General features: G+C 45.9%; 1 protein-coding gene across 10 annotated transcripts in view; it reads left to right on the top strand.

Annotated features, from left to right (window-relative positions):
* The window catches only part of DHX30 (DExH-box helicase 30), a 39212-nt gene that overhangs the window by 1773 nt on the left and 12207 nt on the right, over nt 1–25232 (top strand). For 4 of the 10 annotated variants that reach the window (XM_005295098.4, XM_024109731.3, XM_024109730.3 and 1 more), the window contains 8 exons: nt 3215–3269; nt 15761–15891; nt 16512–16622; nt 17346–17701; nt 18578–18701; nt 21048–21197; nt 22217–22369; nt 23725–24546. In XM_005295098.4, coding sequence (XP_005295155.1) covers nt 3242–3269; nt 15761–15891; nt 16512–16622; nt 17346–17701; nt 18578–18701; nt 21048–21197; nt 22217–22369; nt 23725–24546 — 1875 coding nt within the window. In that variant the 5' untranslated portion in view covers nt 3215–3241. Of the gene's footprint in view, nt 1–3214; nt 3270–7863; nt 7885–8062; nt 8345–15760; nt 15892–16511; nt 16623–17345; nt 17702–18577; nt 18702–21047; nt 21198–22216; nt 22370–23724; nt 24547–25232 lie in introns of those variants that run through there. The other 6 variants (XM_024109732.3, XM_065586691.1, XM_065586690.1 and 3 more) reach the window with 6 other exon arrangements.

Raw genomic sequence — 25232 nt, 5'->3', positions numbered from 1 at the left:
TTAAGTCTGTCAACAGCTAACATATTTGGTGCCTGTTCTGCTTCAGTGTAAGCATGTCTCATTCTGCTTAGTCAGGTTCTAATGCTGGGCCTGGAAATGCTTTAGCACCCAGAGACTTGGCTTGGTCATCTTATGTTGTTGAGTCTAAATGTCCCATTGAACTGCCTGTTAGAAGTCCCACAGCCTCATGGTTCCATTCTCCCTAAACCCAGTGTCATGTCAAAAAGAGATACAATCTCCCACCACTAGCTGAGCATCAAGCCTTAACAGCAGACTTCTTGACTCTTTGAAACACTCCATCTCTCATTATCATTCTTCTCCTTCAGCGGCAAAGATGAAAAGAAGCCATGAGGCCACCATAATTGCGAGTCTTCCTTGGTGTCAGTGTCTTCAGCCATGTCTGGTGGCAGCATTGAGTGTCTTGGGATCGTCCATCTTGGTTTTGGGTGCTCTGGTATCATTGATGGCTTCTGGTTCGAGATCCTCTGTGTTCGGGATCTTGGCATTGGACACTCTGGTTCTGGTGCTGGATCTAGCTGATGAATGTTGGTTCCAGATGCCTCAATGCTGAGTACATCTATCCAGGCTGTTGCCTCTGTGCTGCTCCTGGCTACCCAGGTGCTGGGTGGCTAGATCCAGGCGTGACTGCCCCCAAAGCTTTCTGTGTCATTCAGAGGAAACGTAGCCCAATGGAGGGAATACAGGACTATGAGCTCTGGCTCTGACATTCTATGTAACCTTGAGAAAATCACTTAACCTCTCCGTCTGTGCACTTGTTTGCCTTCCATCCTTAATCTTTCTTATCTCCTTCAGACAGTCCCTTCCCCAAAGGGCTTACAATCTATTACTATGTGTTTGGCCAGTGTCTGGCATAGTGGGGGGTGCAGGCATCTCATTTGGGGATCTCTACGTGCTACTGTAATAGAAATAGTGAATAATTACTTGACATTGGTGGTGTTCGTGAATTGAGCTAATCTGTTGCTGAATCTCTCTGGATCTCTGTTCGCTGGCTCTGACATCTCCTTCCTTGGTGCTGAATAGTGAAGCATTCCCTCCTTTTCCTTTGCATATTTCCTCTGTGCACTATCCTGGTGGACTTGGTCTTCAGAGCCAGGAACTATCAGAGTCAACCTAGCTGCCATCATTGATGAGGTCATAGATCCACTCTTGGATCTCCCGATTTCAGGATTCTTCTGCCCATCCTGATGAGGGATGAGGCCTTCTTGGTTCTCTCTGAATTCATGGTCCTCCTGGCATGAATCTCACCTATTCTATATACCAAAGGCACATTAGCCCTATTGGACTATGTAGGCTCAATTGCTTGTATTACTTACATGAGACCTCATCGTGCAAGACCTTTCACTGAAGATTTAGTCTACATGCAAGTAACTGATGTCTCAATCTTTGTCGTATTTAAAGGAATGGAAGGAAAAAGATGCCACGGATATGCCTATTCCAAGATAGCCTCATCTAAGCCACATGCTTCTGTGACATCATTAGCAATCACTCCCTAATGACTTTAAAGTTTTCAAGAGCTGGCTATTTTGTATCATACTGGGATAATACTAGAGGTCAGTCCATTCCCACTCATAGATTGTCAAAGTAGAATAGACTCAGCATCCACACTTGCCGTGAATTAATAGAGATACCAATACCAGCAGACATGAAGGCATTTTGTACCAAGTCTACGATGACCATTACTCCAAGACTCAGGAATGTTCATCCCCAGAGAGGCATATTAAACTGCTACCTAGAGTTCCATCCATGAATGATGTTGTGATATTCGCGCTGCATTACTACCAGGACTTAGCTTGTAGGTTGGATGATCCAATTTGGAGCATCCTGGAATCCTTAGTTGAGCAAGATTCTCCACCTTATCTCTTTGGGTCTGGAGACTGCTTATTAATCACCTACAGTGGGTTTTCATGCAGGCAATGCTGAAAGAAATATGTAAATATTTTTCTATAGCAGTTGTTCTTTGAGGATGACTGCTTGGATGGATCCATACTATCCGCCATTATGTATCATTGGGCTAGGAGGGAATCCAAGCTCAACAAGAACCGCTATTGAAAATACCAAGTTCATGCCCATTGTACACTCATCAGTCACCTACAGTATGGATCCATGCAGGCAATCCCCTTGAGAGATCATGTTTGCTATAGTAATTAACCATTTTTTATGGTAAGAAGCCAAATAAGTTTGTATTTTTAATTGTTTATTTCAAAAATAGTGAAATAGACAAAGTGTCAACTTCTTATCACCAAAATCAGTAGGTCTGGCTCTGCATGCACACAGGGAGCAGATCTGTTGAGTATAAGAAAGGTGCCATTTTCACACAGTCACTTTTCAGAATAGACACGTTTTAGGCTGTTATTGCACCGCTGGAATCAATAGGATTTTTGCTATTGATTCCGGTGGGAGCCCTTTGAAAGCCTAGTAATAATAGTATTATCTGAATGGGAACACCCACAAATCTGCTTCAGATCTGTTATGAAATCTTTGTTACTCTAATTCCAAGAATGCTCTAAAAACGAACTAGTGGGCATGGGTAATAGATTATTTCCAAAATGATGTGGTGTTGTCCTTGTGTTTCTCTTTCCCCTATCAGATGTCATTAGTGCCACATTGAGGACAGTGCATTTTAAAATAAAATAGCTAGCTTAACTTCTTAACTTGGGCAAAAAAAAAACAACAACTGAAACCTCAAACAAATGCAGGACTCTTCAATGTTTCTTATAACTGGAAAAATACATTAGCAGATGTATGTCCGCCTTAAGAAAAAAAACGTGTGTGGGGGGGGGGAGGAGGAGAAATAACAAGCACAGTCTATCAATATATTGTATTTCATCTCAGTGGGACTTGCTATGGCTAAAATGTGAATGCCTAGAGATCAGTAGCACCTTTCATCCTGCAAATTTCCAAAGTCTTTACAAACTTGAACTGATATTTAGAGGGATCACTTCCCCCACCTCTAGATATAACATAGCAGCTATTTAACAGAGTGCAACAACTTTATTCCGTAATTTAAGACCTCAAATAATAGATATCGTAGCCAAGCAGAATGCAATCATTCACACTGGAATTTGATCAGAACCTTCAGCTGTATTCCTCACCTAAAAGATAGTTAGTATCAGAAAAGCTAGTGGAGGCTTAGACATTTCAGAGAGGAATATAAATTCTAACTTCCTGCCTCTTCACCCTCTTGCTTTCCTAGGAATCAGATCTTTTCACTTTGACAGAGATGTTCTCGCTGAATTCATGTAGAAAAGGTAAGGACTTGGTTGGTTTGGGGAACTCTCTCATCTCTCACCATTAATTTTTCTTGACTGATCAGCTATAGCACTAGATCTCTGGACAAAGACATCCAGTTCATAAATAATTTTACCATCTTTTTCTATGCTGGATGATATGACAGGTGTGCCATACTGCCTTGCAATGTGAGTTGATACCTTATTCATTTCAGTGTTTGTGCCACCAATACATGTTTAAATGTGCTACAAAGGAAAAGGAAGGATGTGTGAGAAAATTAGTGACCACATTGGCAGTTGTTATGTAACACATAGGGCCCGATTCTGCCTTCCTGTATCACTCTTTTTAACTGCAAGGGGAGCCTCACATCCAAGGGTAGAATTTGTCCCTACTTGTAAAAGTGTAAATGTTTCCAAACCATAATTGTTTGATATCTAGTACTTATGCAGCAGTGTAAATCACTTTTCAGCTAGGGCAGCTGTCTGAACAAGTGTTAATGTCACAAGTATCTGTGCTTACGTTAAGTAGTACAGTAAGAGAGTCATTTCAGGGGACTACAGAAGCTGGAGATGAAAAAGAACTACTATGTCATCCAGTCCATCTCCCTGACAATGCAGGGTTGTTCCCTACAGTGCGTTACTTAGTTCTTCATCCAGTTTAGTTCTAATTAGTTTGAATTTTCCCTTTTAATTTCATCCTCCTACTATTAGTTGTATCCCTTTGTACTAGTTCAATAAGTCTCTCTCCTTGGTGTTTACATAATTCAGAATGTCAATTTATCATGTCCCTTTTTGTCATCACTCAGCCAAGCTCTTAATTTAGCTCTTTTTAGTCTTCCATCATAAGTCAGTCCCTCCCGGCACTGGTCATTTTTGTTGCTTTTTCTGAATGTCCTTCAGTAACAATCTTAAAATGAGCTGCTCAGAACTGAATCCAGTATTCCTGGTCTGGTTGCACCAGAGATGTACAGCGAGGGTCTATTACCTCCCTGCTCTGGGAAGTAATGCCTCTGATTCACTGCTTTGGTGGCATAACATTTCATTAGCCATTCTTGTTTCAATGTCAAGCTAAAAATTTAGGTCATTGGAAGTCACGGATCCTATCATTTAAAAAATTAATGATATTTGACATTTGTATTTCAGTGGAAAAACTTAAGATGCCAAGTAAAAATCTGGGCAGGATGGGAGGCTGAAGGAGAGCAGCAACTCATGAGGGCTAGTGGTTTGTCATGGCTGGACTGGGGGTAGGGACTTCATGGATTCTGGGACACTACTATTTTTTTGAGGAAAGTATTGAAGCTAGCATAGCTGGATAAGAAGCTTCTGTACAATGCTAATGCTGCTGCTGCTGCCGCCATCCCTTTTGCAAAGGCTCATGTAGAGGAGAAGAAGGGTCAGCCGCGGCTCGCTGCTGTGAGTCTGAACTGGCAAGCAGCGGGCTAGTGGTATTAAACTATTAGTTAAATGCTGTTAAACGCTTTTCATTGCAAAATAAAGGATATTTTGGTTGAAATAATGTAACCTGTGACTTCTGGCATTTTTTCCATAAATTGATTCTTGCCATTTTTCTGTGACCAGACTTTAACTTATTATCTAATTTACCGTGACAAACCACTAGCCCTAATACTTGTATCTAATTTGCTGAACACTCTCACCCTTTTATTTTTTTCTGCATCACTGTTTCTTCCTCCCATTGAATGTGTGTTTTCCATAGTCTTCCCCAAGATGTACAGCTACGTTTTTTCCATTGTTGTATTCTCCACCGATGGTTCTCATCTCTTTATTTCTGCATTCACTGTTATGCATAACTGAAAACAACTTAGTATAATCTGCAAAAAGAACAGGAGTACTTGTGGCACCTTAGAGACTAACAAATTTATTAGAGCATAAGCTTTCGTGGACTACAGCCCACTTCTTCGGATGCATATCAAGATGCATATGAAGAAGTGGGCTGTAGTCCACGAAAGCTTATGCTCTAATAAATTTGTTAGTCTCTAAGGTGCCACAAGTACTCCTGTTCTTTTTGCGGATACAGACTAACACGGCTGCTACTCTGAAACTTAGTATAATCTGTGATTTTCCTTAATGCAGTGGTTCTCAACCAGAGGTCCGAGGCCCCCTGGAGGGCTGCATGCAGGTTTCAGGGAGGCCACCAGGCAGGGCCAGCATTAGACTCGCTGGAGCCCAGGACAGAAGGCCAGAGCCCTGCTCTGTGGAGTTGAAGCCTGAGCCCTGCCACCCGGGCTGAAGCCTGAGCATTATAGCTTCGTGGCGGCCCCTGTGGCATGGGGCTCCAGGCAATTACCCTCCAGGCAAAATACCCCCTAATGCCAGCTCTGGTTTTTATATGCAGAAAATCAGTTATTGTGGCACAAGTGGGGGGAGGGGGGGGGGCTCAGAAAGAAAAAGGTTGAGAACCCCTGCTTTAATGGACATCTTACTCCTTCAAGATCACACTGAAGATGGTAAATAAATAAATAAACTGGATACATTGGCATTTAACATTAATCCCCTCTACACACACATTTTTTTATTTCCCCCAGAAGTTTTACTTCCAATTAACGATTTATATCTAAACCAATTTGAAATAATTTTTCAAGATAGAGTTCCTGGGGTTTAGTATCAAATCATTTGCATCTACTGAATTTCCTTAATTTGGGCAACTTGTCTGGCAAGATTTGTTCTGTAGGAACCAATGCCATGTATTGCTTATGGTTATCATCCTCTAGTCCTACTTTTCTCAATATTTGTTTAATTATTATATTGGGGATAGACTTATGGGATAATAAACTGCCAGGATCATTTCAATTTTCTTTTTTGAAATTCTGTACTGCATTTTTTTCCAGTGCCTCTCTGGTTGTCTGATTTTTCAGAAATATTTGTCATTGGTACAGTAAGTACCAATTTGCTTAATACCCTAAGATGCACATCCTCTGAGACAAGTGATTTAGCGTGTGTTCAGATCTTCCAAGTACACCTTTATCTGTTCTTTGTTAAATGTCTTTTATATGGGGTTTTCCCAACTTAACTGTTTAGACATCTTTTAAAAATCTGCCCTCTGCATGAAAAATGTAAAAGTTAAATTTCTTATTTTATCTCCCTCCTGATATTATTTTTTTTCTCTCCTGATATTTGTTGAAAGCCTTATTCCTCTTAATGATTTTTTATACATTTTAACCAATGTAAAATCTTGGTTTACAAACAAAGTATTACTGATTAATAAATGACATTTAAACTAACAAATAAATAGATCTCACTACTGTAAAGAGGCACTCTCAATTTAATTGTAGCCCAAAGTGCATACGTTATAAATAGACTTAATAAAAGTTAAGGTGTATATAAATCTTTCAACCATTTTAAAAAAGAATTCTGATGGAGAGTGGGAAGATTAAAGCATCCCTTCAGTGGTAGGGTAGTTGGCATCCATGTGTTACAGTATTAAGAACTTTATGCTCAAAACATTTAATTGTTAAAACTGACCAAATTTAATTTTTTTCAAGGTGAGAAAAATGCAAACAGTGAACAATATAAATAAGTATTTTTTTAATTCTCAAATGTTAGTATCTAAAGTGTTAGTAAAATAATGAAGTTTGATTGCAACTGAGACACTGCAAACTTGAAGTATGGTCAGTATGTATCTTTTTTTTTTAATTACTTTCAGGTACTAAACCTGTTCCTGAACTTTCCCTGCTGATTGGTATAGTTCTTGAAGCCAGATCTTCCTGTTTGCTTGCTTGCTTTTTCGTTTGTTTAGTTGTTGTTTTTTAAATGTGGTCTCATAACTATGTGAAAAATCTGAAAACAAAGGGGAGAATATGACTCAGCTATGTTGGCGAAATGGTGAAAATATACACAAGGTGTTAGCAAATGCATTTTTGTCTTCTACTCTTCAAATTTGTAATAGTTTAAAAAAAATCAGAAGTGATATTTTTTAAGTTGGTGGTGCCCCTTTAACATATTTAAAAGAGCGGGGGAGTAGAAGTCAGAATATCTGGATACCATTCGCAGCACTGCACTATCTTGTTCTGGTTTGAGCAAGTGAATCATAAACATCTCTGTGGGTCAGTTTCCTCATTGGTAAAAATTGTGTAATGCTAACCTTTAAGGGGTTGTTGCGAGGCTCAGAAAGTGCTTTGAGGTCCTCACCTCAAAAGCTATAATATCTTACATGTATAAATAGGCTTAATTTCTCTTATGTTGCTTCTGGTTGATATGCATGTGAGCCAGAGAGAAAACAAAGAGTAGATTTGCTACCTAAGGGCACTCAAGGGGGAGCAGCAGCCTAAATGATATTTATACAATGTCGGATGTAAATATGACTATACTTTAAAAATAAAAAGGGGTGAGGGGAAGGTACTACTATTGAAATTACTGGCATACCTGGCCTGGAGCTTGAAGTTCTTTGTTTAACCTCAGAACAGGTATGGGCAGGACCAGTGCACACTTCCCCCATTCTGCCCTTTCCCTCAACTTTGACGTGGAGAGAGTCCCTGTACCAGGGAGAGGGATCCCTTGCTTTCTAGCCCTATTTACTTCTCGGCCTTTGCAATGCAGCTTCCCACTGGGGAGTGGGTAGGGGATGAGTGGACAGTATCAATTGCAGGAAGGCCCCAGAACCACCGTTGAATGTGAATGGGTAAGTTACTATAAAACAGGGGCGGCGGAGCCTGGAGGAGCGAAAGGGGGTGTCCGGCAAGGGGGGAGGCTGTTCACTAGAGGGCAAGGGTGTGGAGGCAGGACCGCTCCCAGCAGCTCCTGTGCTCAAGCTCCTCCTTGTCTGCAATGCTCCGGTCTTCTCGCTAGGGGCCGCTGCGTTCAGGTGGTTCCTCCTTGCGCAGGCCGCGCCCCCGTCGTTGTCCCTGCCCGGCCTGAAACCGGTAGTGGGTGGTCTTGCAAGATGGCGGCGCCCAGGCGGCTCCTGCTGGCGCTGGTGAGTGGCGCTTCCGGGCCGCGGCGCTACCGCCGGGCGGGGCTGGTGGAAGCGGGCGGCGCCACGCGGAGCCTGTGCGCGGGCGGCCCCCTGAGAGAGGCCGAGCGCGGGGCGGAACAGGAGCCGGGAGCGGACGGAGCGGGAGAAGCCGGCGCAATGGTGAAGGGTGAGCTCCCGCCGCGTGGGCCGGCGGATCTTCCCCTGAGGCGGGGGTGGGAGGGCGACAAAGGCAGCGGCCCCGCTTCCGCCGTGGGGGGGGGGCAGCAGATTCTGCCCCCCAGGGAATGGGGGGGGGGGGAGCAGCGAGACCCCCTCTCCCCGGCAGAGAATCGTAGACTCTCAGGGTTGGAAGGGACCTCAGGAGGTCATCTAGTCCCACCCCCTGCTCAAAGCAGGGCCAACCCCAGCTAGATTATCCCAGCCGGGGCTTTGTCAAGCCGGGGGCCGTGTGCGAGTGCAGCACATCCCTCCTCCCTGAGCTCGCCGGCCGGCCGGCTTCTTTCTAACTTGAGGGCGGGTAGGCCCAGGCGCCGGGCCCCGCACTGGCGAGGGAGTTCAGACCTCTGCCGGGAAGGGATGGGGTGGACGGGACAGGGCGCCCTCTGCGATCCGTGGGTCTCGGGGCCCGCTGGCTGGCAAACAAGCGCAGGGGGGGAGCTGGTGCTTGGTGTGATCACTGCAGAGAGACTCGTGGGGCCTGGAGTGACCCTGCAGGGCAGGGATTCCTGACTGGAATCTGGAGCAAGGGAGACGAACGGGGGAGTGGGCCCTCCTGCCCTGGCCTGTCCCTCGCCTACTGCTGCTTCCGCAGGTAAAGTGGCGGATGGCGGTGCTTTCTAGGGCCCCATCTCTTTTCCCATTGTGACCACCAACACGGGTGTGAAACTGCAGGTGCTGATCAACGACGAGTCCTGGGCCTGGCTACTTGGATAACTGTGGAGCACTTGGGGGGGGGTGGGTGGTTCCTGAAGCCTGTCTTTAATAAAGATTGGGATGGTTCTGGGCTTCCTGAATGTGAATCTCTCAGTGTTATGAACATTCATTCTGTTCTCTGCCTCTGATTTACAAATAGGGTGGATTGGATGCTCAGGAGAGTGATGAAAGGCTCCATATCCTTTTACCTCAAGGTCACTTGTTTGAATCTGGTCCAGACTGGCCATGACTGAAAGCCTTTGCATCTCTCAGCCTTCTGGTTTAGCCTATGTGAAATGAAAATATCCTAATAAATGGTTCTCTCTTTGGCATCTGCTGAGGGGTTATCAACTGAACAGGCTGTGGAGAGGAAACGTCCTCTCCTATCTGTATAGAGAGCTAGGACAGTGTGTAGGTAGATTTCCTGCCACTGCCCATACTGTCCCTGTTTTGTGGGCAGAAGACTTCAGTCTGTAGCGCTGGCAGGCTGGCACCTTTGACTAGCTAATGTCTCTGTCCAAACCAAATGAAATGTAAAAAGTAAGCTGGATGTTAAAAATTCCTGTTACACATAGGAATTTATGGTAAACAACTTCCATAAATTACATATGGGAAACTGTTTGTTAGAGCCTGCTGGGGATTCCTCTCTGAATATCATCCTTCAGTGTGTAGCAGACGCTCACTTGAGTTACAATTTGTTTCCCTCTTAATGTCCTTCTCCCATTCAGGGCTGACTTAATTGTGCACATAAAATCTCACACATTTTAGAAAAGGCTTTACACCTTTCAATTATCTAGTTAAAATCTCGCATACCCTTTTTAAAAAGGTTGTGTGTCTTTCAAGGATGTTTGCAAATATAGTAATAAGCCATGATGGTTTTTTTAAATATAGTGTGTTTTGGTTGGGCTTATGTCTGTGAGCTTTCACTATGGAAATTAGTTCCTACTAGAAGGATAAGAAAAAATAGTAGGAAAAAAGTTATATAAATACACCTCTACCCCGATATAACGCTGTCCTCAGGAGCCAAAAAATCTTACCGGGTTATAGGTGAAAGTGTGTTATATCGAACTTGCTTTGATCTGCCAGAGTGCGGCAGCGCCCTAACCCCCCCCCGACCCTCCCACCCCCCCAGCACTGCTTTACCACATTATATCCAAATTTGTGTTATATCGGGTCACGTTATATCGGGGTAGAGGTGTACCTCTATCTCAAATATTTTCATTTTTTTAACCCTTGTTTGTCTCTAATTGGTCACTTACTTCCCTTTCCCCTCAAAAGCCCCACTGTCCTTTTGGTAGCAGTTTATGACCTAACAGCTTTCAGTTCTTGGATATAAAGTGGCCTGTTGAACAGCTACCAATTTAACCTGTTTTCCAGTGAAAATGTTAGAACTGAAACAATCCCACCCCACCCCCACCCCAAACTGCTTCTGAAAGGGCAGTTTGACACACAGGGAGAGGAGACATTGTAAACTCATTTTTTCTCCTTTAGCACCCCATTTCCCTGCAGACAACTACCACCTTCTTCATCCATCCCCAGATGCCCTGTCTTCGTGCTTCCCTTAATTTTTCCCCAATTCCCATTTAACATAATAAGTATTGCAGTCTTTTTGTGTTTCAGTGAGATCTTGGCTGTACACTGTTGGGAGCTGGCCTACTTTGTGACATCAAAAAGCCCAACCAGCCAACCAGAATGCTGCTTGGGTGTTACAGGCAGACTTTGACAGTGATAACAGTGATTCAGATAAAGCTGGGGCAGATTGCTGGAGTCTCTTCTTCCTCATTGCCTTCTATTGAGTTCTCCAGTGGTTGAGGTGGTTTCAGGATGCTCACTGAAAGAATAAAAGGTCTGCCTCATTCAACACGTAAGGGGTCTTTAAGGGGCTCCCTGAAAGCCTGAGCTCCATCTCTGTGACTATTACTTGAGCCCATAGGGAGCATGAAAGTCACTTTGAGGTATTGCTTATGGAGGCAGGTCCCAAGCCTTCCACTGTCAGGTTGGTGTCTTCAGGCTCAGTTTATCCAGGTACCTTGGCACTGTCATCTGGTGAAACCACTACAGATATTGAAAATGCATCTCTGATCTGAGGTGTTTTCTGGGTCTGTTACTGAAATCCATATGAATTTTGTTTTGCAGCAATAAGGAATCTTTTCCTTCCTCTCTGCAGTTACACAGATTTGCCTCACTAGTTGTCGTTTGTGGTTCTCCAATTTGAGATGATCTACCCTATTTCTAAGGGTTATTGCTGTCATACTTAGATTGTAAGCACTTTAGGGCAGGGACTGCACGGTCTTTTATTTGTATTGTGCCTATTCTACTGGGTGATGCTGTATTGTAAATATTTGTAGTGGAGTCCAACCTGAGAACTCTGGTGTGTAGTCCTGTAGCAAGAAAGGTCCTACTGTAATTATCTACACGAGTGGGTGTTGGCGGGCCACAAGCTTTTCATCCTTGCACATGTCTGATGCTTTGGGGGCATTCTCCATCAGGTTTCCTTAATTTTTATGGACCTTGGTCTTCCTCCATATCTCCGTTGCTCATTTCCAGCCTCTTTCTGAGGAAGAGGGTATGGAGGAAGGTATGAACAGTCAAGATCAACCTAACAGTCTTTTGTTATTCCCCACATAAGAATGTAGGCCATTCAGTCTCATCACTTAACAATTTTTGGCATTTCCTGGGTTTGCTGGGGCTGATAGAGTCTTAGGTTCTATGGATGGGATTTTCAAAATCACTTGATGTTGGCCTTACTCTGCTCCCATTGAAGTCAGTGGTAAAATTCCCACTGTCTTCTAGAGTTCGGCCACTGCTGAGTGCTTTTTACAACCCACCTTGACTTGTCTACTGTCCAAGAAGGGAAGACTTTCTCTCTCTCTACAGATGTGGCCTACTAGGGACTAAAGACTAAAACCAGCATCCATTTAATCCATCTTGGGGATACAAGGTACCAACTCTCTCAACCGGGTTTTGACTACCTTTTAGCCTATCTGCAATCAGGGCCTCTAGTCTTGACAGTCCACAGAGACTGTAGTGGTAGGTGACATTCACTACATGGTCCCACTGCAGCAGTTAGGAAGCTTTTCTATGATCGTAGCTGGCTAACTGCTACAGAACTGCTTTAAAATCACTGATGGGTACATGACTGGAAATGTGGTGCACATGGCTTGAAATACTTGATGAGGATGTCAAAATGCACAGTGATGTTGCTGAATGCCTTCCTGGAGGCACGGAGAAAGATTGGTCGACCTGGAAATGTTTAAATCACCTCTGAACAAGAGTTGGCAAGTCAAAAGTCAATATGCAGAAGTGGGGCTGTTCCAACAACCCAGATACATGACTGCATCAAAACACAAATCGTGGGATATCTGTTGGTCTGCTGGCTCCTGAAGGAACCGTGCACCATGGAAGATCTCACCAAGACTACAGACTGGGCCCAACACTGGAAAAATCTGATTGTGGTGGAAGGACAAGGTAAGAAGTCTCAGAGAGATAAGTCATCCTGCTTTTGGATGAAGGTGCCAAGAAATTCAGTCTGCCAAGGAGGAAACCACACTCACTGCAACTTGGAAATTCAGGTTTGCATCTTCAAATACTTCTGGTGATGCATGTCTTCTCCACATGGGATTAGGCCATTTCAGTTCTGGAACTGAGGATGTAAAATGATTATTGGGGTGACTCCTTGGGCGCTGCACATTCAGTAACAATGTCAGTAGCTATGAGGCATACATTGTTGCTCAGCTGGCAATTCAGATCTTGAGCTACAAGCCGAAATGGAGGATTTTGCCATTTGGAGGAACCATTCTCCTTTGCTCCCAGATGGATTAAACACTGAAGTTGACTACAGATCTATCTCAAAATCCTTGGTGTCATTATATAAAACGTCTGTTCTTCATAGATACCTCTGACAAGGTCCTCCTCAGCTTTTGTCTGCTCCTTATCACAGATTTCCTCAGAAGCAGTCCTGTTTCTCAAAGCAGAGGCAATCAGAGACCAAAAATTCATGCTCTTGTTAATGGCAGTCCATGTAACTCATCTTCATCTTCATCATCTACAAAGTGGGTTTAGTGGGGGTGATTGTGAATTGTTTCTCTCCTTTTCCCCCTAAGAATGGGATTACTGTGGACAGACTATTAGTGTTAGAGGATTGTTAGAAAAGGTTACCCCATGCCACCTACCAACCCTCCCCTCTCTTCATGGACCCTTGTCATGGGACTTTATTGAGTGAAGTAGCCTTCTTTCTGCTCGAAGTGAGAGAGGAGGTTCTTTTAGAAATATCAGGGAGAGGGGTTTATTCACATTAGTTTTTCCTAAGAAAAGGCACCATTGCAAATTGTAGCTAACAAAATTGAACAAGTACATCAGACAGTGATGTTAGCTTTCATTATCCCTTCCCTAATTATACAAGATCGGTTTGAGGCATCCTTTTAGGTTAAGACCATTTTCTCTTTCTCGCTCCCCCCCCCTCCAGTCCCCCCCCAAAATAAGAGATTAACAGTACAGAGTACTCTGTATGTAGTTCTCTATGGTTCCAGGGGCCTTGACCAGGTAAGTGCCTGGCAGAAGTGGTAGCCCATGTAAAACATAGAGGAATCCAAGTCTCTCCTTGCCTGGATTCTGAAAGCACAGCTCTACAAGAACCCAGTTGACTCTACAGACAGCGAGGGCACATTTCCTGTCTCTGGGCTGCAGGATAAGCCTAGAAAATTAGAAGGAGTCACAGGGATTATTCTGGACTCTAGATCAGTATCTTTCTATTTGCCAGAGGACAGAATCCAGGATATGGGAGGTCAGTGGTCTCCAAAGCCTTTCCATGTAATATAATTGTTGTGGCTTCTTATACCTGTATGATACTATTTGCGAGGCTCTACACGAAAGTCCTGCAGAGTTGGTTAAGGATAGTATATCTGCCACAGTACAACATAGAGTCTGTCAGTGATCTCCCAGAAGATCCAGGAGACTGTTCACCACAGAAGAGACTATGTTCAGATATGCCTGTAAATGATACTGTCTGGTCATTTCAGAGGCAACTCCTTCAATAAATATTTCTGCCTGAAGAGAAAATGCCTTTATCTATACTTCAGAGGTAGCAGCGAATCAATTTCTTGACAGATGCTGTCCTCTTGGCTTGGAGTCAGGAGTTCCCATGTGTCTTCCCTCAATATCTCTGCTACCAAGAGCTCTCAGCAAAACTAAACAGCACAGAGTGTGAGTGAGATTAATAGCTCTGACTAGAACAGATCACTTCTTGTTCACACATCTCCGAGGCTTTGTGTTGGTAGCTGAACAGCTGATTCTTTCTCTCGTTATCTGAAATCCCTGACTTTTAGCAACCAGGATTGTAATGTATTGATGAAATCTGACTGACCAGAGGAAATTCAGCAAATCTTTCTGGAGAGTTGTAAACCTTCCATGAAAGAGGCCTATGCCTTAAAGGTGACTTGCAAAGGTTCATTAAGGGGCCTCTAGAATAACTGGGGAATGATTCTGTTACTGAAATCGGCTAAACGGCTACGTGTGTGCTGCATGAACATATGACACATTACTCGTCTTAGCAGTTGGGACATATGCTCAGCTTGGTAAGCAGCTCTGCAATCTTTAACCAGTTCTCCTCAGACCCACCTCCTTAGTTGCTGTTAGTGCAAGTTAATCTTGCAAAAGTGGAGGTCTGTGCTGACAAACTCCAAGGAGAGGTCCCATACCAGTAACTGGTTCTCTGAGCAGATTCAGTTTAGATCCCCACTTCCCTTTCCCTCTTCTTTGAGTCTTGCTGCTAAACTTAAATTAAGTGGACAGCAGCTGTGGGGGAGTTAGGGAGCCACAGCTCCTTAAATAACCTCCCACCATGTGTTTAGAGCCCACAGTGCATTTCTTCAAGGCACTACTTTCTAGAGGCCATTGACTTGGCATTGAGGGGGATTTGTGTATCCCAAGTATTTGGGTTTGTACTAACAATCTGTTCAAAATGCAGTTATTGCTCAATAACCTTTTTGCCATTTTACAATTGGTGTTCAGTTGGAGTTTTTTTGAGTTGGGGTGCCAGGGGGGTTGCATTTGTCTCAAGTCAATTAAAACAATTAGTTTCACTTATTTCGTTTCATTTTCTAGCTTCAGGGGCTAGCCCAGTGCCGCACTGTTTAGGTTCTGAACACTTCAAGGGAATGTTTGCATCCAAAGAAATGGATTTCAATTAGATTTTTTTTTTTATCGTGGAAATGTTTTCATTCATCTCAAAGCTTATAAAACTTGTTTGTACAACATAAAGTGTTTCTAGATTGGTCTTCATGGTGTGTCCTTGAGTCACGAAACCAACAGTTCCAACCATGAGGCAATCTGAGTAGAATATTTTCAGGTATTTTGAAAGTGGAATAAGTAAACATAGCTGCCTCACTTCTCCTGAAATCCAGACCAGAATAGCTGTTGGTGTGTTGGTAATGGAGTGTCCTCCAGTGCTGAGAGCCCAGGGGACTTCAGGGTTTCTGGATTCTGTTCCACCGACACATTGCAAGACCATGGGCAAAGCACTTTCTGCCTCCAGTTCCCCATCTGTAAAACAGGGATAATATTAGACCTTACAGCACTTCAGTGAGATTAAAGGAGCTAAAGCGTGTTATAAACTCTTAACAGGACTATACACGTATTAAAATGGCATTCACTTTTTCCATTGTTCTTTCAGATTCCAGAGACTTGTTGAAAGAATTTCCACAGCCGAAAAACTTGCTCAACAGTGTGATTGGAAGAGCCCTGGGGATCTCTCATGCAAGAGACAAACTGGTGTATATCCACACTAACGGGCCAAGAAAAAAGGTAATTCCATTATTAACCTCTGGCTGTGGGAGGAGTGCTTGTACATGTAGGTGGCAAAGGGCCAGGAATACTCAGAGTTGTAAGTGATTTTTAATATACACGTCTGAAGCACTATTGCAATTCTAAATGGTTTATTGCACAGTAGTATGTGTTTCAAATATACTCCCCCTTCCGTCTGGTTCTTCATCTCAGCACATTTAGTATGCATGTAAAAACCCAATCTCCATCTCTAACCCACCCTGTTTGTGGAAGGATGATTATTTGACATAACTAGTTTGCTGTAGTTGGCTTCTTTAAGCAGGGAGGCAGCATGTGCATAGGGCAGTGTGCTAGGAGTCAGACCTGAGTTCTAATCTTAGTTTTGCCACTGACCTACTATGTGATTGCGGGCAAGTCACTTCACTTCTCTGGGCTTCAGCTGTCACATCTGTAAAACGAGGCTAAATGAAAAGCCCTTTGAGATCCTCTACTGAAAAGTACTAGCTGAAAATAAGTGCTGCTTAGTGATATTTATTAAACCTTTCTCTTGCCTGGCATTCAGAGAGGTCACCCAAGCACTAGGAGGAGAGGGCTTGGGTTCTGCACTGTCTCTCACTTCACTGCTCTTCTCTTCTTTTCAGAAAGTCACTCTGCACATAAAATGGCCTAAGAATGTGGAAGTGGAAGGCTATGGGACCAAAAAGATCGATGCTGAGAGGCAGGCTGCAGCTGCTGCATGCCAGCTCTTCAAGGTGAGCTACTGTTCCTCTCCTCCTCTTCTCCCCCCCCCCATCCCTGCCAAGAGTCAGGAAGAGGCCTCTGAACTTGCTGGCCTACCTTAATGGCTGTTTGACCTCTGGCTTATTTAAAGCTCTTTCCTCCTCCGTTTTCTCAGTTGTTTTGTCTGCATCTGTCACTCAAAGGTAAACGTCTTACTTTCGTGAAAGAGGAGGACATGAACAATTAACATTGTCCCTAACAAGAGCCCCAGTGGTGCGTTTGGTGGGATGTCCCAAATATTTTTGTTCTTTGAAATAAATGTGAAGTTTTTACTATGTGAATCAATATTGTCTGCTCTGGGAGAGAAAAGAGGAGTCTAGAAAAGTTAGTGTAGCCTGTGTTGTGTTGCGGGGGGGATTCAGTGTTTTAAAACACCAAACAGATCATGTCTGCTGTATAACAAACCATGCACTGGCCCAGCCTTTGTAAGCAATGGCATGATACAAAGCACTGTATGTGATGGAAAGAGAAGTCGGCATTTCCCTTTTAAGGAGTGACTATAAATAGGTACAGGAGGAATATTCTTTTTGAAAGTATGCAAGTCCCTTTTCAGCTTCCTTTCACTCTCCTGGACGCGAGGGATTCATCTCTGCATTTCTCCCTTCGGACCAAGCATGGTCCCGCTCTGCTTTAGAAGTTGCCCAGTCCTGCTAGCTCCCTACAGCTGTCTAACCGTGTGTGACTCTTTCATTCAGGGCTGGGGGTTGTTAGGTCCCAGGAACGAGCTGTTTGATGCTGCGAAGTACCGAATCCTTGCTGACCAGCTTGGCTGCCCGGAGGACAAGTGGTGCCCTGAAAGCAAATGGCGTTCCAAGTCTGGACCATCTCTGGCTGACTTGTCGACTTGTTGGAGACGGGTGGAACCAGATGACTCCATCCAGTCCATGGAGCAAGGCAGGATGCCTAAAGCGATGAGAAGAGAGGAGCTGGAGGAAGGGGAGCTAGAGGAGGGGGAATTGGAGGAAGGGGAGCTGGAAGAAGACACAATTGATGTTACTGATTACCTGTCTATGGCACAGAACGAAGCTCGGACCCCAGCTAGAGACATGAGGTAAAATCATGTTCCGACAAGCTCACTAAAGCAGGGGAATAGTGAGAAAATGGTCCGTGCACTGGCTGATATATCCCCATAGACCTCAAAGTTGACCTCTCGCTGCCCACAACATAGTGAGCACAGAGAGGACTTCAGCAGAGTCTGAACATAAAGCTTGTGTGCCAGGCTCCATGAGGATGCCACGCATGCTGTGCCACTCCATGGTGGGTCTGCCTGCTTTCATACCTAGGTCAGCACTAGAGGGCGTGGGGGTCTTTTCTGGACTCCTGCTCTTCTGACAGGCAGTTGCCCCAGCTTTACTCACGATCAGCCTCATAGATCTGGTGGGGAGCAGTTCTCCTGGCCCGCAGAGTTTGTCGTCTCCAAAAGCCACACTTAAATTTGGCAGTCTTTTTAAACCTTGCCAGTGTCCTCCAGGAGAAGGACAAGTCAGGACCTGTATTTCCCTTTTTTTAAAGGGAAACAATTTGGGACAAGAGGGGAAATGCTTCGAAATTGACTTTGTCTCCTAAAGAAGTAGTAAAAGCCATTCCTGTATTCCAGTTTGCATTGCAACTGTAAATATTTGGGACGACAGTTACTTTCAGTAGAAGCTAGAATTCTGACTTGGCGGTTCCATTGGCTAAAGCGATTGTCTTCATTCTGAGTTCTGTAACGCAATGTAATGGTACTCTCTACCCAGTTGGCTGCAAACCCTCCATTGCTAATTAACTCCGTAATCTCCTGTACTCACATTGTATTCTTTAATTACTCGATTTTAGGCTATGACAAAGGAGCTGGAGGGGGAAGGGTCTGAGCACAAATAGAATTGGGGAGAAGAGAGATTTGTTTGGTTTTTTACGTACCTGAACTGTTTTACTTTCCATCTTGCAGGGGAGGGACCTCTGTTGAAATGACAGATGACAACAATGCCATCAGGGCTCTGACCCAGTTCCCTCTACCCAAAAATCTTCTGGCCCAAGTGATTCAGATTGCAACCTCTTCCTCCACAGTCAAGGTGAGTTGCTGTTCAAATGGCCTCTCCCATCTCCTCTGGTTGGGAATTTGCCTTTCAGCGGCTGGGAAGGATGGGCTGCAGCGATTGAAAGGGTGTAGATTTCAGGGAAGGAGAAGAATTCTTTGGGGTTCTCCAAGGGCTGGCTAGATAGTGATGGGCTGAAATTAGGCTGAAGAACAGGAAAACCTTATTGACAGTGAGACTTGGGGAAGAGTCCCTCAGGAGAAGCAGTGGGAGTGTTGTTACTCAAACAAGAAGCTGTTGTTATATGTGGGTTTGTGTTTTTGCTGGGGTGAATTGTGCTGCAAGCCCCCTTGATTTGTGCAGCCAGCCAGAGCATATCCTGTATTCTGAGAATTTTGTAATGTTCATTGGTGGTCAAATTTGTCCAGAACTCCACTCCTGCCTACATCTCTGCTTTCCTTCTCCTTCCTCTAGCGCTTCACCCACCTCCTTTTCAGACTTTGTTGTGCCCTGCACATGCTGAAGAAAAGTTTGACAAGCTTTGCCCCTTGTATCTTTCACCTTCTAACTCCCTCCTTCCATGAAGTGCTCCACACAGCAGCCTGTTTATGTCTTGTCTTGGTACTGACCAAGCCTTTAGTATGTGAGCTCTCAGGGGAAGGGGTTTAGCACAGGTCACCTCTGACTACGTGGATGCTGCTATATAAACTACTGGCTTAGTGTATGGGGGAAAGCAATGCATGTGAAATACCTTGATTTTTAGTAAGGTCTCACATGACATTCTCATAAGCAATCTAAGGAAATGTGGTCTATATGAAATTACTGTAAGGTGGGCGAATAACTGATTGAATGACTGTACTCAGTGGTTTGCTATCTAACTCAGAGGACATATCTGCTGGGGACCCACATGGTTCTGTCCTGGGTCCAGTACCACTCAATATTTTAATTAATGACTTGGATAATGGAGTAGAGAATGTGCTTATAAAATTTGCAGATGACATGAAGCCGGGAGGGGTTGCAAGCACTTTGGAGGACAGGATTAGAATTCAAAATGACTTTTTGCCAAATTGGAGAATTGGTCTGAAATCAATAAAATGAAGTTCAATAAAGACAAGTGCAAAGTACATACGCAGTATAGTTGTAGCTGAGTTGGTCCCAGGATACTAGGAAGCTTGTCTCTCTCACCAACAGAAGTTGGTCCAGTGAAAGATATTACCTCACCCACCGTGTCTCTCTATGGGCTGGTCCACACTAAGCCCCCAGTTCGAACTAAGATACGCAACTTCAGCTACGTGAATAACGTAGCTGAAGTCGAAGTATCTTAGTTCGAACTTAAAGCTACTTACCGCGGGTCCACATGCGGCAGGCAGGCTCCCCCATCGACTCCGCGTACTCCTCTCGCGGAGCAGGATTACCGGCGTCGACGGCGAGCACTTCCGGGATCGATTTACCACGTCTAGACAAGACGCGATAAATTGATCCCAGAAGATCGATTGCTTGCTGCCGAACCAGCGGGTAAGTATAGATGTACCCTTAGTGCAAAGTACTTCATTTAGGAAGGAAAAATCAGATGCAAAAAAACACAAACTGGGGAATAACTGTCTTGGTGATAGTACTGCTGAAAAGGATCTGTGGATTATAGTGGATCACAAACTGAATATGAGCCATCAATGTGATGTAGTTGTGAAAAAGGCTGATCTAATTCTGGGGTGTATTAAAGGTGTGTGGTATGTAAAACATGGGAAGTAATTTGCCCACTCTGCTCGGTACTGGTGAGGCCTCAGCTGGAGCACTGTGCCCAGTTCTGGGTGCCGCACTTCAGGAATGACGTGGAAAACCTGACCCACAAGGAAAGGTTAAAAAACTGGCGTGTTTAGTCTTGAGAACAGATGACTGAGGGAGGACCGGATAAGTTTTCAAACATGTTAAGGGCTGATATAAAGAGGATGGTGATCAACTGTTCTCCATGTCCACTGAACGTAGGACGAGAAGTAATGGGCTTAATCTGCAGCAAGGAAGGTTTAGGTTGGATATTTAGGAAAAAATTCTCACTATAAGGATAGTTACGCTCTGGAACAGGCTTTCAAGGCAGGTTGTGGACTCCCCGTCACTGGAGGTTTTTAAGAACAGGTTGGACAAACGCCTGTCAAGGATGCTCTAGGTTTACTTGTTCCCTGTGCTGAGGCAGGACCTGGGCTAGACTATCTTTTGAGGTCCCTTCAAGCCCTACTTTTCTGTGATTCTATTCCAGAAGGTACTGAGTTAAAATCTTACATGTAAAACTGCCCTGCTGTTTAGGTAATATAGCCTAGTAAACTTTTCAGAGGCTCCCTCTGAATAAACCAGCCTTTTTCCCTCACAAGCTGCCTGTCTCTCTTTCAGGAATTCATGCAGTTCCGTACCGTGGGCACCAAGACTAAGATCTGCAAGCTCACTCTGCGCTGGCCCTGCCCGATGACCTTCGCTGCCAAGGGCCGCCGCAAGGTTGAGGCCGAGAACAAAGCAGCAGCACTGGCCTGCCAGAAGTTGAAGGTGAGTGGCATGTGTCTGGTAGCAAATCTTGATGTGGCTCCTACCACAGCATCTCTTCCATGCGGGCACTATCCGGCCTGCTGTGAACGGACACTGTTCGTACCAGAACTGCCCTATTCGGGGGGCCAGGCTGAGCCTCTGAGACCTAAGGCTGCTGCAGTTTCTGTGACTCAGTCTGCGTTCCCTGCTGCCACCTAGCGTTGACTCCATGGGTAAGCCTGGGGTCAGAGTTGTCCTGGTCTCTAGGCTGATGCCTTAGGACTCTGTGCAGGGGCACAGCAATGGAGTTGAGAAACAGACCGTGAACCTCCGTGATGCTGATGGGGGGGAGGGGGGAATGGCCCATTGGCAAAGTGATGTGAAAAGATCAACCTGCGAGTGGTGGGTCTGTCTTTTCAGCCACCTCGCTGCCTCCAGACAGGGTAGGCTGGCTCCCTGCTCCTTCAGGCGGGTCAGTCTGACCACTCTGTTCTCCTAGCTTCATGGGGAATTACCTGGCTCCAAAATCAATGGGGAGCGGGCAGGCAGGAAAGACTATTCCTGGTCGGCTACCTGCTGAAGTTTGTGGAAATGCCAGTAAGAGGCTCTTGTAAGTGGGCCCTACTGGAAATTACGGCCTATGCCATTCCTCTGATGTGAATCTTCCTTGGCGAATTTCCCCATTGGCATTGGTGGCAGGGACAGCGCTGGGCTCCAGTGTGTGTATTTCACAGCAGGGAAGATCCTGTAGGGTTCCCCCGGGTCTCAGCCTCCTGCCCTGGTGAAGGCAGGAATTGTTGGGGTTGGGACCTTCCTGGGCAGGGAGACTGGACCTTCCTTGCACACCACCTTCCTTTGGGGAAGGGGCTCTCAGTGGCTGGGCAGGGAGAAGCTAAGCTAGATGAAGAGAATGGCTCTTGCAGTCAAAGCTAGTCTGGCTCTGAAAATGCTGACTTAATTCTCATCTGTGCTGTGTTCCCTTCCCATCCCCTAGACACTGTTTCATGTTTACTGTCCCCGTTTGTCTCCCTCCTTTCCAGAGCCTTGGCTTAGTAGACAAGAACAACAACCCACTGAGCCATGCCATGTACAACATGACGTCCCTCAGGGAGCTGGGCGAGAATCAGAGGAGACCCTGCCACATCAAAGTCCCTGAGGCCACCCTGCGTAAGATCGAGAACTACCTGAACCACGTAAGACTTATTCACGTGTCGTAGGGCCACCTCGGGGCAAAGGGGGCAGCTAGGTTCCCTGTCCCTGAACCAGCCGAGCCACAGGTATCCTACGATAGCGTATGAACTCAGTGAGCTGGTGTTGTCAGCTGTGTACTGAGAGTGCTGCTTTGGTGATCCCCCAAACTGGGGATCTTGGGTGTGGAACTGGCTTATTCACAAATCATTCAGGGTAATGACTGCTGTCTTTGTTAAGCTCGCCTGTGCTAACTATACAGTGATCTCTGCTTCATTTACTTGGCTTACGATAAGCAGCTGCGAGTATTTGTGGATGGCCCATGGGGATTTTTCTCTCATGGCACTGAATGCATTAAATGTTGGGTGCAACTTTTGTAAGGGTCCTAGAGCAGTAGGTGCTGGTTACACAAGGCACTTTACCAAGAAGTCTCAATTCTCAACCCAGAACCAGGCTGGGATGCTGAAATCAGTGAGAGTTGTGCCCACTTCCACTAGGACAGAGGCTGGTCTCGGGTGGTTGTCCAGTATCCAGTAGATGGTGGTACTCTGCAGTCAGTACAGCATCAGTGTCCTGGCCTGTTTCTGGGAAGCGCTGTGCTGCTGGAAGTGCCATTCTTTGGGTAAGACCAACTCCTGAGATCCTGACTTGTGGGCTCTAAAACGCTTGTAGTCCTTTAAACCTGAATAGGCATGTTCTGGCCGAGTCCTGACCTGAGGAACTGCGTTCTGCTCCCTAAAACCCCCTTGTGCTTTCCATGGGATCTGAGATTCATTTCTTGCCACAAGCTGTCGTGTTGCTGTGTATAACTGAACAGCAGCTGGCCTGACTGCCTGAGGGGATAGGGTTATTTCACAGCACCTAAAGCACTGCTCATGTAAGGCCTGGCCCCTGCCCTGGGGCACTTACCCTATTTGTAGCATTGGATTGCATGGGGGTGGAAGGCAGGCAGGCTGGGTGACCACTACATGATGCTGCAGTTTCTCTGTTCTGTCTTGGGCACTGCATGGAGGGTCAGTTATCAGGGCTCTGAAATCTTTGTTGAACGGATTGAGTGCTCCACACAAGGTTTGGAATGAGGCAAGCGTAGAGGGCTAGCTGAGGGCTGGTGTGCCAAGCAAAGGGGATGCTTTGAGGTTATGTTCTGATCTGAGTCTTTACAAAATGAGAATGTAGAAGTTGAATTACCCAAAGGACAGGTTGCGACCTGCTCCTGGCCATGCAGTCGGTGCCAAAGCCAGCATCCTGCCTGCTGGTCCCCAGCTCTGACCCCGCAACATGCCCTCCTGGCGTTCTGTGTTCTAAGGAGCTGCTTCAAAGTTAAGCATCTGTCTGTGCCAATTTTCTCCTCCGCCCTCAGTACCCGGTGGCCTCAAGGGAATCCAGGCCTCGGATTGCTGACGACATGATGAACCTGAGTAAGGAGTCTGGTGCGATCAGTGATGCCATCACAGGGAAGACCTACACGCCCATGTCGGAGGGGGAGGAGGTGCGCCTGAGCCAGAACCTCCTGGCCCTTTGGAAGAGGAGGGGTTCATTGTGGCTGGAAAGCCACCAGCTGCCTGTCGATCCTCACAAGGACACCATCTTGTCGGCCATTGAGCAGAATCCTGTGGTGGTCATAGCAGGAGACACCGGCTGTGGGAAAACCACCCGGATCCCTCAGCTGCTGCTGGAGCGTTACATCCTGGAGGGGCGCGGTGCCCGCTGCAACGTGGTGATCACCCAGCCGAGGAGGATCAGCGCCATCTCGGTCGCCCAGCGGGTTGCGCAGGAGCTGGGTCCCAACATGAGGAAGAACGTGGGTTACCAGGTGCGGCTGGAGAGCAAACCGCCAGCCCGGGGAGGAGCCCTGCTCTTCTGCACGGTGGGCATCCTCCTGCGAAAGCTGCAAGGGAACCCCAGCCTGGAGGGGGTCAGCCACGTGATTGTGGACGAGGTCCACGAGCGGGACGTCAACACCGACTTCCTGCTTATCCTGCTGAAGGGCATCCAGAAGCTCAACCCAGACCTGCGCCTGGTCCTGATGAGCGCCACAGGGGACAACCAGCGCTTCTCGCAGTACTTTGGGGACTGCCCCGTGGTCAAGGTGCCAGGTTTCATGTACCCAGTGAAGGAATATTACCTGGAAGAGATCCTGGCCAAGCTGGGCCGGCACAGACACCGGCACTACGAGGTGAAGGTGAGCGTGCTGCGCACTCTGATTTGTTTCCCTGTCTATGGCACTAACCCCGGGGATGGCTAGCGGTGAAAAGAGATTTGGGCTGGGGCTAGTTCCTTCCTGCTGCACTTCTTCTGCGCTAGCCCAGTGCTGCTGGGTTTGCGTTGCCAGCTGTTGGCAAAGTTTTAATTCCAGCCCAGACCCCCTGAGGTTCCCATTAGGTTTGGTTAGATCCCATTTATGACCTTCGTCTAAAGTCTGAATCAGATCTCAGACTTGGCTCTAAACTCCTTGGCAATGGCTCCGTTGTAATGAAATGTTAACTCCCTATGGGTTTGCCTGCACTTGAATGCTTTGAGATAGTTCTGTCCTTGGATACATGCTGCAGCTTGGGCATATTTTCCTGAACTCCGTCCCCCTGGAACACGTCCCTGTGTATAGATTCTTCATAATATTTGTTGGCTTCTGGGGTGTGTCCAATCTCTCTTCTCTCCCCTCCTTCCCCCCCACACACAGTGCATTACTCTTTCTGGTTCTGTTATCCTCTTAAAAGGCCTTTACCACTCCAGATGCCTGCCCCACTCCTTGGGTGCGCTCTCTTTCTCGCTTGCAAAGAAAAGCTGCTGCCGCGTGCTGCCCAGTTGATTCACTGACGTCCCAGTCTCACGCAGCACCCTCCTGCCCCCACCAAAATCCATGATTTAAAT

Source organism: Chrysemys picta, chromosome 2 (assembly GCF_011386835.1).
Source record: "Chrysemys picta bellii isolate R12L10 chromosome 2, ASM1138683v2, whole genome shotgun sequence".
NCBI lineage: Eukaryota > Metazoa > Chordata > Testudines > Emydidae > Chrysemys > Chrysemys picta.
The sequence above is the reverse complement of the archived record's forward strand: the minus strand, read 5'-3'. Positions and strand labels throughout refer to the sequence as shown.